Genomic DNA, 14279 nt, shown 5'->3' on the forward strand with positions numbered 1-14279 from the left:
TGCATGCATGAGGCCCTGGGTTCGATTCCTCAGCACCACATAAGCAGAAAAATCCGGAAGTGGTGCTGTGGCTCAAGTGGTAGAGCGCTAGCCTTGAGCTGAAGAGCTGAGGGACAGCGCCCAGGCCCAGAGTTCAGGCCCCACGACCGGACCAAAAACAAAAAACACAAACACAGATTACACTCCTTTAAATTTACAATAAACATGGATTTACCTGCATTTTGAAAGGTGTGTAAGGCAAACTAATTGCCAAGGAGCAACCAGCCAAAAGCTTGGAGAACTCCCTCCCACCACATATCCACCTACCACTCTGCAGCCCTGCCTCAATTTTAGCCCACAGTAAGATTCACTTACAGCCAAATGAATTGGTATGTGGGCAGGGAAAAGAAGTAAAGGCTGCTACCTCCACCACAGGGATGATCAGAAAAGAGAGATAAACCTTTATCTCAACCTCATTAGGTGTCTGAACCTACCAGAAATCTCTTAGTCTGCACCTTTGTTGGCCCTGCTGGATAGATATTGTTTGATATCAGAGCACACAGTTGTCATGGAGAAAAAAAATGCAAAGTAGAATAACAGAATTCAAAACTTGTAACTAACCACCTAAAAAAAGAAAAAAAGCAAGACTCTTAAATCCGAAAAAAGCAACTTCATTTTGTCTTCTCACCCACTCAAACACTTTTTTTCATTCCCTTCCCCAGAAAAGAAAATTAACAACAAAAGAACTACAAAATAAACACCAAGATTTGAATACTTAGTTTATTGGGCGAAAAAAAAATCCACATAATGAAAACTACAATTGCTTATGCTGCAACTTACAAAATAATCATTTGATATATGAAAACAATTGGTTTTCATTATGTCAGTATAAATGGTAAAAAATAATAATAATAACCCATCCAATACATATTCAGAGAAACTACGATTCCCTGTACTGTCCTATTATGTGTCTTAGGGCAGACACTTTCAGTCTGCTTTCAGTATAACAGGGCAGACCAGGTTTTGAACTCTGTTTAGGTTTCTGTGTCAGAGCTGTGTCTATATGACTGGAGCCTGGTTATGCCCGAGCTAAAGGCTTCAAGCAATTGTTTTCTTCAGCTGTACTTTCATTTTGTGATAGTAATGATTTTCCTAATGCTTGACTAGATGGCATCCTCACACCCACCCATCCATCTTCCCAGTCTACACTGGTCCTGAACACAGACACAAATAGTACAGATTTGATAATACAGCATTTCCCCACACCAGAACCTAGAAGCTACTTAAAAAGAGACCATTTTATCTTAGCATTTCACCACTGTAAGAGACCTTACCACTGCAATCCCCTACGGCCATGGGAGGAAATTCTCCTCTGTGTCATCGCCATGTAAGCTTAGCGCAAAAAAAAGCAACTTCCCACTAGGAATTTGAAATTCTCATAAATGGTATTGAGGGAGCAATTTTGCTTCTTCATATAGCTGAAGACTTGAAAACATGTTATTTTATGTTCTGCATTAATTAATTTTGGGACGTTTGGTCACTGTCTTTCCATAACCCTTAATACAAACAGTCCAATCTATCTATTCAATTTTGGAAACCCTCTTGTTTCTTATTATGTTACATGTCCATATTCTTTGACAAATGCAATATAAAGGCTATAGTTTAAACATAAGGAAAGATTGGCATATTATAAAGAACTCGCCAAAAAAAAAAAAAGTCTTTTAACTCCACAAAAATAGATATAAAAGATGGATTTGGAGCTATAACACTATTTAAGAAATATTTTCTCCCAGATTCTTTTAGCCTTCTGACTAGAGCACTGCCAAAGCCTAGGTTCCACAGGGCCTGAGACGTTCCACTCCGGACCCTGCTCTCCAGCAGGGCATGCGCAGCTCGGCTTCCACATTAGGCAGAGGTGTAGAAGTACCTGGGCTTGGCATTGCCCAGCAGGTCATCCTCATAGTTGGGGAGACAGCAGAAGAAAAAGGAACAACCAATCAGGATGATCGTGGCTGCCCACCCAAAGCCATAGGCCCAATTATAGATGTAAAGCACGGCAGGGTTGGCGTGAAGGCTGAAGGTTTGGGTGTACTTCACGGGGTAGATGACCAGGGAAATGATCTGAAACACAGCTGAAGGAAGAAAAAAAAAAAAGGCTCAGCAAATGACTTCATGAAGAAATACAACAGGTAGGAATGATAAATATGGGTTCAGGGGCCTGCTTTTGCTTCTTTTCAGTATATATCTGGCAGTGGACATGGACATGTATGGGCATGATTCTTCTTCAACAAAGGTTCGTAGCCGAGTGTGCTCTTTCTCCTGATCATTTAAGCCCATTCCCTCTAGTCTTTGAAGATATGGGAAAGGATTGAGTGTGTTTCTGTGATAAGGTCTCCCAAATTGGAAGTATAAAAATCCAAAAAGAACCCGAAGCCTGCTCAGGCTTATAATCCTAGCTATTCTCATGAGACTAAAATCTGAGGATCAAGGCTCAAAGCCAGACTGGACAAGAAAGTACAGTCCAATTAATCACAAAAAGTGAAGATATGGCTCAAGAGGTAGAGTGCCAGCCTTAAGTGAAAAAACAAAAGGAAAAGGCCCAGGCCCTGAGCTCAAATCTGAGTACTGGCATGTGCATGCACACACATAGAAAAGAAATCTAAATAGAAATAGGATGGGGATTCTACAAAGTTCTTCATGTCTTTCATAATTCCAATCATTTCTGACTTTAAAATATTATTCAAGAAGCATTTTTAAAATTTTTTAAGTGCATAGGAGCAGCATATTTCCTGAGCCTAAATTCCTACTGTTTTTGCTCCACTAAAGGTTCATTCTGTACCAGGCATCCGTGGCTCATCCTTGCAATCCTAAGTACTCAGAAGGCTGAGATCTACAGGATTGTTGCTCAAAGCCAACCCAGGCATGGAAGTCCACAGGACTCCATCTCCAAAATAAACAGTGAAAAGCAGAGCGGGAGGGTTGGCTTAAGTGGCGGGGATAGTGGAGCAAGGAGGATGCCCTAAGTTGAACCTCTAATACAACCAGACAAAGAAAGTTTACTCTGAGCCCTGCCCACGTGCATGACTAGATTTCTTCACATTGCTTATGTCTGAGTCACAGTTCCATGCTGCAGGTTCCAGGTCTGGCACTCTCTAACCCCCGGCAGAGATGTTTTTCATGACACACCACTTCAAAAGAGGTCAAAACTCAACAGTTCAGGGATCCTCAGTTCCCCCTCAGCAATGGTGACCACAGGAAGTCACAGCTGGGGACCACTGTGGAGACCACTGCACTTTGAGGACCAACTCTGGTTCTCTGAGTATCTGTCAGTAGACAGAGCCACCTACAAAAGAATGGACGGGCAGGAGAACCCTTGTCACCTGAATAGGGATTTCAGGACGCTGAGACACAGGAGGGAGGGAGATCTACATCACACCTGTCCTCTGATACTTGTACTCTCAGTAACCCATTTCCAGAACACATTGGAATGTGTAACAGCCACGCATCTTCTGAGTGGAGGGAATACTGCTCTACTGATGCCCATTAAGGTACCAAGGAAGATGAATGGCTGTCACCCAGTCTTACCAGCCAGGGCCAGGAGGCCTCCAATCACCCTCAGGAAGACGAGCATTTGAGGTCCACAGAGGGCGAAGAAGGAGAGGATGAAGCAGATGCACAAGATGATGAAGCCACAGAAGAGTGTGGCCGCCGCTGCTCTTCCCCACGCTGCAAGACAAAAGGTCACACCTTGATAAGGCAGGCCAACTCAAGAATCGCTCAAATGTCAGTAAGGTTTGATTTTTTATTTACTAGTCAAATTTGGATACAGTTATTTGGGACTTTTTGGGTACATAGATGTCTTCACATTTCAAGGAAAGATTTTTATGAATAGACTGAAATTCAGGGATGTTTCTCTTATAATAAACTTGCCACACAAATAGGTATATTTAAAAGATTCGGGACTGGGAAGGCAGCTCAGGGGTAGAGTGCTTGCCTTGCATGCATGAGGCCCTGGGTTCGATTCCTCAGCACCACATAAGCAGAAAAAGCCGGAAATGGTGCTATGGCTCAAGTGGTAGAGGGCTAGCCTTGAGCTGAAGAGCTGAGGGACAGAGCCCAGGTCCAGAGTTCAGACCCCATGACCAACCAAAAAAAAAAAGATTCATCCTGGTTCTACTCTAGCATGTTCATAATAAACCCTCTTGGTACTGACCAACTCAAATTACAATCGCTTTAGGAAATGTTTTCAATGTCTTCAAAGGATCTTTGTATCATATCATATTGGCTTGAAGCAAAAATCACCACTGAAGATATATATGTACTACTAAGCAGAGGTGCTAACTAGAACACTTTAATTGTAGGGAAGCAGCTTTGACTGTAAGTTTGGTAGAAAACAACCTTTCTAAATTTCTTCCTCCACTTTCATTCCTGAAGTATTCCATTTATTGGACAAGAATTCTTAATGATTGATCTTTGCCCTAACAAAGATCTGGGGTGAGTCAGAAAAGTGAGTTCCAAGCTGGAAGCTCTTCACCTCTCTGCTCCCATGCCACCCCACCCCGCCAGTCCCTCGCCATCCCCCTTTTCATCTGAGCAGACAGGGAGACACATGATGCACACACAAGCCATCCAGGAATTCCTGTCGTCCAGACTCTGATCTTGTCATGCCCAGCCCGGTCTTCAGAGGTCATAATGAGCAGTTAGGGCACATTCTGAATGCTCACAATGGCTTTTTTTTTTCTTTTTTGCCAATCATGGGGCTTGAACTTGCACTGTCCTTGAGCTTCTTTTGCTCAAGGCTAGCACTCTGCCACTTGAGCCACAGCACCACTTCTGGCTTTTTCTGTTTATGTGGTACTGATGAATCGAACCCAGGACTTCACATATACAAGGTAAGCACCCTACCACTAAGCCTCATTCCCAGCCCCTCACAATGACTTCTTTGAGTGTATGCTATTATCATTTTTAACTTAGAAGTGAGGCTTAGATTTTGAGAGTTCAGATAATCTGTCCAGGGCCACATAGCTGGTACATGTTTCTTGTTGTTGCTGTTTTGCTTTGTTTTGTTTCATTTTGTTTTGTTTTTTTGTCAGTCATGGGGCTTGAACTCTGGGCCTGGGCACTGTCCCTGAGCTCTTTAGCTCAAGGGCAAGTGCTCTACCACTTGAGCCACAGCGTCACTTCTGGCAAATGTTTTTGACAGTTTGATTTCTAGCCTGTCTGAATCCAAACCAACTTGGTTTTTTGTTGTTTTGGTTTGGTTTTTTGTTTTGCTTTGTTTTTGTCAGTTGTGGGGCTTGAACTCTGGGCCTGGGTATTGTCCCTGAGCTCTTCAGCTCAAGGTGAGCGCTCTACCACTTGAGCCACAGCGCCACTTCCATTTTTAAATAAATAAATGTAATTTATATTCTTTAAAGTGTACCCTCTTAAAGTGCACAAGTCTATGGTTTTGCTATAGCCAAAGGACTATGCAACCATCACCACTAACAATTATAGAACACCTTAATCACCCCCCCCAAAAGAAAGCCATCAGATTCTAACTTCCTGAGCAGTCCCTCCTGTCTCCAGCCTCTGAAAAGTGCTAACCGCCTTTTTGTCTCTCTAAATTTGCCTGTTCTAGACACGAGTGATTTCACATGAGTAAAGTTATACACTACGTAACATTCTGTGATGGGCTTCTTTCACTGAGCAGAGTGGTTCTAAGGCTCATCCATTTATTGCATGAATCACTATTTCATTCCTCCCCATGGCTTGATGATATTTCTGAATGGATATCTCATATTTCATTTATCTCTTCATTTGTTCTTGGAAATGAACATGTTCTTGAATGTGTTATTCTTTATTGCCTTGGAACAAGAGAGTCCTGTGCCCCTTGCCCCGGTTTTACTTCAGTAGGCTAAAACACACAGCAGGTTGACAATATCCTCAGTTGATCCACATCACATGAGTGGCCAACGGACACAAAACATGAGCAACGTGACACCAGAAGAGCAGGAACTCAGAGGGAGATGGACCCTGCCACTCTGCCCCGTGTCGGACACAGTGTCAGTCTCCCCATCTGTTCACTCAGGCTGAGTGCCTTGTTGCAAGGTGACTGTGAGGACACAATACCTGTGTGAAAACCATCAGGTTTGCATCCCTTTCCATTCTACAGCCACAAGGACCCTCCTCAGCCAAGGGACTTTGCAACTTTTGCCTCCTACAGACAGACCTGGCTTCAGCTTCTCCAGGGCTTTCTCTGTGGCAGGAATGGCCGGGGCATCGCAGATGTTAGGCATGAAACATTTTTATGTATCTCAGGAATATTATGTTTTCCCACAGATTACTTCCAGTCAGGAATGGTAAGGAGCTACATGACTGGGCCCACCTGTGTGGTACTGTCTGTTATCTTCCAAATCTTCAGTGAGAGATGTGAGAGGCAGGTTGAAATAGAAATTCTATATTTTATAACAAATGAGCTGGGTGTCAGTTATCATGGCTACTTGGGAGGCTGAGATCTGATGATCAGTGGGCAAAGCCAGCCCAGGCAGGAAAGTCTATGAGACTCTTATCTTCCATGAACCACCAAAAACCTGGAAGTGGAACTGTGGCTCAAGGGGCAGAGAACAGCATTGAGTGAAAAAGCTAAGTCCTAGTACTGGCATGTGCATACACACACACACACACACACACACACACACACACACACACACACACACACACACACACACACACACACACACACACACCCCCAGACACGAATAAATTAAAACTGTTAACTATAATGTGTCTCTTGTCTCCCTTTTGTCCTTCAGGGAATTTTAAAGAGAGAGGCGATCGTGCATTGGAAAAGGTGTTAATTAACAAGGCCTTCTCAGAACATAAGCCATCAACCACAGTGTCATGGTGAGCAGTGTTACTGAACACAAGTTCTCTCTCCGTCACTGAACCAGTTTTTGGATGTGTTGCTGAGAATCTGCACATTTGTGGCACCATGCTCTTGTATCCACACTCAAGTCTGAGGATTACTAAGTGAGATGATGGATCTCCTTACAAGGTGCGCACTTCTACCAAAAATGACTTCCAGTGAGTGACCCACCTCAATTACAGTCTCACACTCTACCTTTCATGACAAGTGTCCATCCTAAATCTCAGGTAAGTCCAATCATTAAATTCAAAGAAGGAAAAACTGACTTCGCTTTTATGTGTTTACAAGTGCGGCTCAAGTGGTAAAGCATCAGCCTTGAATGGAAAAACCTAAGATAGTGAAGCCCTGAGTTCAAGTCCCCAGTACACACACACACACACACACACCACAAAGGGCAGCCTATTTACAAAGGCATGCAGAAGAACTCACACAGAACAAAAGTGCCTTGCAGAGCGGAATGTAATTTCTCAATAAAAAATAACAAAAGCTTAACTAGGAACATAGTTCAATAGCCAGACTTTTATAATTACATGTTAATGTTTTAGAAGTCTAGCTAGTAAATTACACATAATGCTCTATAAAGAGATATATTAATTCTGCTCCCTTGAGGAAAATGAACACAGATGATTACTATTAACACTTCCTCTCACATTCAAGCTGAAATATAATCTATGCTTAGTTGCCAGGACCTGGAAGGACTTGAGTAAAACAAACAGTAAGCCAGTTCACCTAACCTTACGCCAACAGGTGAGCATACCTGTCAGATGGACCATCTCAAGAGCACTGAGTCAGATTGGTTAGTGTCTTGCTTATTTAAAATGCTGAGTCCAAAGAAAATCTAACTGAAAATAATGAAGCAACTTTTCCTCTTTAGAAAGGTTGTCTTGCTTGTGAGACATGTAAAACCTGCTCAGTACAGCCAGAAACACCCATACTGAGTCACTTAACTATCATTTAGGCCTTAATCTTGGTACAGCTCTACAGATCTTAACCGATGAGTACTGGGACAGTCTTGCTTCCGCCCGGCAGGGACTGCCTGGTTTGAATGGATGAGAGGGAACGCACCAGGTCTGAGCACGGATCTCATGGCCTCGTGTTCTCATGGCCTCTTTTGTTCAGAAATGACACCGAAAACACAATGGGACCAAGTGAATAGGAAAAGACCAGTAAGGATGACTGGATAGGAAAAGAGAAAGAGAAAAGTACAAATAAATTCTAGCTTGAGGGAAATAATCAATGGAAACTCATGAAAAAAATGAACTTTTATCTTAAGATAAAGAAAGCATCACTAATACTCTTAATATTCTTAATGTGCTGGTAAATATCTTGGAGAATGTCACCAAAATTTTGCCCAAAGTTAGTGTCTCTTTCTATAGTCAGCCTATATTCTTCTGGAGTTTAATATATTAGCACCAAACAGATTAAACCAGTTAACCGGCTTACCCCACTCCCTTGCTCTGTGCTGGGAACAGAGAGGAGGCTAGGGTTCCGTCCCTTTCCAGAACAATTCATTAAACAACACGGGAGGTCTCTTCCAATGACCTGAGTTTCTCTAAGGTGATCTATGCCCTATTTGGATAAAACTAGAGTTCCAAGATAAAAGATCCTACTTAGAAACATATAGGCAAGGGAGACTATCATATTAATAAAAACAACTTTGCATATTCAACAAGGATGCAGTCTTCAAGGAACCTGGCCAGCGGTTTGGAAACTCCAAAGCTCTCGCAAACCTCCTGAAGAACTTGTTACTGTGCAGATCCCAACTCTGTGGGTGCGTCCACACCTCCCACCTTATGCTGATGGCGCTGAAGGAACAAAGCTTCAGAGATTACACCTACAAGGATCCGCAGAGGAAGAAGCCTGAGAAGTTCTGGAAGGCTCTGAGGGAGGGCTTGGCCCAGCAATGGCAGCAGAGCCACAGGGAGAGCCACTGGTGTGAGATTCCTTACATGCTCCACATTTTCTCCAGCAGAGCCCTGTAGGGACCAGTTCGCACTGTGATTTTATACAGTTCCTGCACTTGACCTTTACAAGGTCTTTGGGTACCTGATTCACGAGTGGGGAAACTACACAGGTCAAGGAGGAGGTGAAGACAAGTAACTAGAGATGAGTTCAGCCTGACAGCTGTCAGGTGACAGGAAGATGGAAAGTAGGAATTACAAGGAAGCATACTGCAGCCCAGCTTAGTGTGCGAGAGGTGGTAGAGAAGGAAAGCAGGGGGGCCCAAAGGGAATGAGTTGACAAATCAAAAGGCCTGACTGTCACAGGGCTATTCATGAAGTAGGAAGGAGTTGGGTGAAAGCTTGGACTCCATATTCTTTCATTCCTTTCCAGTTCTAACACCTTAGAGTTTCCCACTTCATAGAACAATGCCATTTCAGGTGCCTAGAAAGGGATCAAAACTCTGCTAACCTCTGCAAATGTGCAATAGACCACCCTACGTCACTGATGACCAGGCTTCTAGATCTTATAAATCAACACATACCCTTAAGTCATTAGATCAACAGAGCAGCCAGCTTTTCAATTTGCTGTACAGGGATGTGAATACACATACACATGCAGACAAGAAGAGTAATCTATTGACTACTGTCTAATACATAAAATAAAGAATTTTACTGTCTCACCCCACCTCTACAACCTACAAAAGCCACGAGAGCATTCATCTCAAAATTAGTCTTTTAAGTTGAATTTGACTTCGTACTCATTTTTCTCTCTTCTTGTATTTTTGTAGCGGGGGGAGGCTTTTTTTTTTTTCAGGGCTTGACCTCAGGTCCTGTGTGCTGTCCCTGAGCTTTTTTTCCTCAAGGTTCATACTCTACCACTTGAGCAACAGCTCCATTTCCAGTTTTTTGGTGTAATGGTTAACTGGAGATACGAAACTCATTGAGTCTTTCTTGCCCAGGTTGCCTCTGAACCTTGATCCTCAGACCTCAGCCTCCTGAGTAGCCAGTGCTCAGCGACTTCCTGTACTTTTAAAAAGCACAGGACTTTATGATCTAAGTATTTCACCCAATTCTCTGGTGCTTCGACTCATCAAGAGATGAGTGTTATTGTCTATATAGTAAACACTGTAAGCTCAAAGGGTGCCTTCAGAAAAGCAGGGGCTTGAATCTTAGTTAATGTTTCAGGCCCCAATGTCCCACTTTCTTTCTTTTCCTCCTAGTGCTAAAAATCTCAACCCCATTCTCCCATAATTTGAAATTCACACACTGGTGCTTAAGAGATCTGCTTCTGCTTAATGAATTCAGTTTTCAAACTAGAAAAGAAGGTGCTGACAGTATAAAAAAAAATAGTATTTGTGAATGCTCATTCCAATTTAATCTGCACTTTCCTTACAGGTGAAACTTGAATGATCATTTGAGTCATAAATAGATCATCATTTCCATCTTGACAAACATAAATGCAAAAAATAAGAAAAAAAAACTCAAACCAGTGTCTGGACATTTCCCTGTTAATTTTGCTGCTACAATCGCATAAAAGAAAACACTGACAGTTGAATTTGGGTTGTTAAGAGGTTAAATGAAAAGAGATGTGTTGGTTATCTAAAATTCTTAAAAACTATCAAAAATAGTAAATATAATATTTGCTTTTTTTACATATGTAATTCTAGGAAACTATTTACCTGTATAAATCAATCTTAATAATTATATCAATACTTTCCAGAAATAATCTGCCTTTACTATCAAAATGAACATAGTCATATAATACCTAATAAAAATGTGATCAAATACTTTGTAATGAAGCGTCTACTTTCTTAATAGTTAACAGTGAAAAGTCCAAATATTTATTTCTAAGTATGCATCAAGAAGTCTCTTAAAAATAAATGCCCATTAATTCTCTCTACTGAGATATGAATTTGATCAGTGCCATCTGTCTCACTGCCCCCTACCCATGGCTGTGTGATTGTGCAAATGTGTGACTGTATGTTTGTGCAAGTGTGGAAAATTACTTGTTGCTTTTCAACCAGGATGACCTGGTGTAAACATGCTGTTCTCGGTAAGGCTTTCCCGATGCTATCTGAAAATCAATCCATAGAGGTGCCCAGGAAGTCACTTCAGAGTGCAGGAGTACACGTTTTCTAAATGCCGATGGCAAAAGTAGCCATTGGTCCATGCAGTGGTGGGCAGAAGACGCGGCACCTCTACTTTCCTTGGCTACTATGGTGGGAATGGGCCTCTTTGGGCATGTCCTATCTACTGTGTCCTTCCCATGCCACCCTCTCACAGCAGATCCCAATTTGAATCTGGGTCTTGAGTAGGAGCCAATCTACAAGTATGCAACAACCATCTTTGAAAGTAACACTAACTGAACTGATGTCAAAGCCACAGGGATTGGCAGATATCAGAGGCTACTTCATAAAAGGGCTAATCTCACTGGGGGCTGGGGACTCATGCCTGTAATCCTAGCTACTCAGGAGGCTGAGATCTGAAGACTGAGATTCAAAGCCAGACAGGGCAGGGAAGTCCACGAGACTCTTTATCGCAAAATAACCACCAACAAGCCAGAAGTAGAGCTATGGCTCAAGTGGTAGAGCACCAGTTGTGAGCAAAAAATAAATAAAGCAAAAAGACAGGGCTAAACTCTGAATTCATGCCCCAGTACCAGCACACACACAAAAAAGGTGCTAATATATTTTTCAAGATCCTCTTGGAAAACTGAGGGGTTTTCCCCCTAAAAGGGTGCTTTCTATAGCAAATCCAAAACAAACTGTACACTGGATAATTTTTTTTAATGTATAAAGGTAATGCTTCAGTCTTCTAATTAAACAAACTAGAAACAAAACCTGCTTACAGATGAGTCTGAGGTGGAAAAGACCACACCCTGAAAGGTGAGCTCACTGCCAAGGAACACAACACAACAGCGTTGTGCATGTTCCCCGCAGGGCCATCTCTGCCAGAGCTTGTCAGCTCAGATCATGTCCCAGCAAGATCCCGCTGCCCCGCAGAGCAGCCGCACAGCAGAGGCTGGCTGGCTTCCTGTGTGCAGGCTTACCAAGTATTCTTTAGGACTTGAAGGGACTTTGAAGTGAAATATAACCAGTAAAGTCTGTTTACAAACCCCACAAGCAGGCCTGTGAAATCCCTCCCACACCCAGCCCCCCCAAGAAACTGAGTTCAAATGCCTCTGAACTAGAAGATATATTATTTCAAAGTCATGAATTCCTTCTAAACACCTAAACGACTTGGAACAACAGAGACTCAGAGACATAGCATTTGTGTGCGGGTTCTCAGAGATGGAATTCCCCGCTATCTTTCAGTTTTATTGCCTCCTAATGTGGGCTATTCTCTTTCTCAGTGAAAGTTCATCTCGGGAACTTCCAAAGATACCAGGCCAAGGCCTCTGGTACATGGCCCCAGAAATCACAAACAGCATTTTCTTAGCAGCTTGTGGGCTAGGTGGGGGTGGGGTGGGGGAAAAGGATTCCATCAATAGTTAAAAGCAGGGAAAACAAAGCAGGGTCACTTGCTTTCTCGGTTAGTAAAGCCTTCTCGGGCCTTCCATGTTGGAATGTCTCCCTACACCTTCTTGTGGCTGTTACTCAAATCTACCATAAGGTGGGGGCGGGAATGACCTGGTGAAGGAAAATGCCTTTTTCAAACAGCCACAAGCTCAGCAGCCAGCTTCCTCCTCCAGGCTGGGAAAGTGGAAGCCTCCACCTAAAGCACTAAACGAAATAATACACCCCACAGCCAGCTTGGCTTCACTTCCCCCCACCCCCGGCGTGGCTTTCTTCTGTTTTTAATCCCCAATTCCAAATCGGTTGAAAAATAAATATTCTAAACAGCAGATACCCTGCCTGAGCCACATGCCCACCGCAAAGGGTGACAAGAACTCGTTCGACAGGTCAGACACCGAAGAATCTACGGACGGAACTTGTGCACACCTGGCCTGTAAGGGGTTCTTCGGCGGAGGGGGCCGGGGAGGGTGCTTCCACCCCCACTCAGGAGGGCACGCTGGGCTCGCAGTTGTTATCATAAGAACGTGCAGGGGGGGGGGTCCTGATAGACATTTCGGGAGATCTCCTGCAGGAACACCCCTGGTTCAGCCCGGAATCGCTGTGTGCGGGTAACCCGGGAGCTTCTCGGATTGAAAGCCAGGGCCGCCCCCCATCCGTTCTCAGCCCCCCCAAAGCTGCTGCCTGCGCGTGGCTCCACTCGGATGCCAGAGCCGCGGGCCGTGGGGTGGGGTGGGCCGTGGGCACCCCGACCCCCGATAGGGCCCGAGGGCTTCCCGGCGGCGGCCACTCACCGTACTCCATGAGGCTCTGGCAGCCCTGGTCGTAGGAGCCGCTGCCGCCGCCCTCCTCGAAGCATCGCCACCACAGCGAGGACGTCTGGACGTGGGTGCTCGACTGCAGCCAGCCGCGGCCGGCCAGCGCGATGATGTCGAAGGCGATGGCGCTGAGCAGCAGCAGCGGCAGAATCCACCGGCAGCGCTCGCAGGCCAGGCCGCAGCGCAGCATCGTCGTCGTCGGCGGGGCGCGGAGCGCGGGGCGGAGGAGCGCGGGGCACGGACGGCGCGGACGGCGGCGGAGAGTGGCCGGGCGGCGAGCGAGGGCGCGGCGACAAAAGGGAAGGGGCGGCCCCGGAGGGAGGCCCGCGCGGGCCGGGCCGGGCCGGGCGGCGGGGGCGGGCGGCGGGGCCACTCCTCCGTCCCGGTGACTCAGCGCGCGCCCGCCCTGACCCGCGTCCCGCCCGCCCCGCCCCACCTGGGCCCGGGTGAGCCCGGACCTGCCCGCCCCTCCCGGCCTGCCCCGCTCGCCCCGCCCCTCCTAGGCCCGGGGTGCTCCCCGACCTGCCCGCCCCGCCCCGCCTCTCCTAGACGGAGGTGTGCTCCAACCTGCTCGCCCCGGGTTCTGTCCCTCCCCACCCCGAGGTGAGTCTCCACCTGCCCGCCCCGCCCCTCCTAGATTCGGCGTGCACGACGCCCCAACTTGCGGGTCCCGCCCGCCCCACTTTACTACCCCGCCCCGGCCGCCCCGCCCCAGCCGCCCGGTGTGGACCTCGCCCCCGCGGGAGGGTGGCTGGGCTCGCGTCACCCGGGCAACCGCAGCTGCCCCCTGCCCCTGCTCGCGGACGCGCGGGGCCCGCACCCCACGTCTCCGCCCCGATCGTCCGCGCCCCGCGCGCACACGTGTCGGGGTGCGACCGCAGGGACTCGCCGGGCCCGGGGCCCCGGGGACGCGCCGCGCCGTCACTCCCGCTGGGCTCCGCCGCCGCACCCCGGACCTTGCTCCCCGCAGAACCTGGCAGGCAGACCGCGTTCTGGAAGCGGCGGGGCCCGGCCGCGCTCAGGGCGGGGCTGCCGAGGAGCTGGGGGCCGTGGACAGACACGCCCCGGGACGGGGCGCCCGGCGCCCGACCGACCCCTCGAGGCCCCGCGCCCATCCAAG

General features: G+C 46.4%; 1 protein-coding gene across 1 annotated transcript; it reads right to left on the reverse strand.

Annotated features, from left to right (window-relative positions):
* Positions 1–745: 745 nt before the first annotated feature.
* Positions 746–13472, reverse strand: LOC122110751 (p53 apoptosis effector related to PMP22). Its single transcript, XM_042683453.1, has 3 exons — positions 13136–13472; positions 3565–3705; positions 746–2111 (listed from the first exon to the last, which is right to left on the reverse strand). The coding sequence occupies exons 1-3, from the start codon at positions 13347–13349 to the stop codon at positions 1885–1887; spliced, it is 582 nt and encodes a 193-aa protein (XP_042539387.1). The 5' UTR covers positions 13350–13472; the 3' UTR covers positions 746–1884.
* Between the last annotated feature and the right edge of the window lie 807 nt (positions 13473–14279).

This window comes from Dipodomys spectabilis, unplaced genomic scaffold, assembly GCF_019054845.1.
Source record: "Dipodomys spectabilis isolate Male_0828 unplaced genomic scaffold, ASM1905484v1 ptg000001l, whole genome shotgun sequence".
In the NCBI taxonomy this organism is placed as follows: Eukaryota; Metazoa; Chordata; class Mammalia; order Rodentia; family Heteromyidae; genus Dipodomys; species Dipodomys spectabilis.

What these genes read in the sequence shown, in the direction of transcription:
- LOC122110751 (XM_042683453.1), bottom strand. Translation starts at nt 13,349, where the DNA reads ATGCTGCGCTGCGGCCTGGCCTGCGAGCGCTGCCGGTGGATTCTGCCG. An exon ending in CCAGAGCCTCATGGAGTACG is followed by an intron (nt 3,706 to 13,135) that starts GTGAGTGGCCGC and finishes TTTGTCTTGCAG; the next exon opens with CGTGGGGAAGAGCAGCGGCG. An exon ending in AGGCCTCCTGGCCCTGGCTG is followed by an intron (nt 2,112 to 3,564) that starts GTAAGACTGGGT and finishes TTCTTCCTTCAG; the next exon opens with CTGTGTTTCAGATCATTTCC.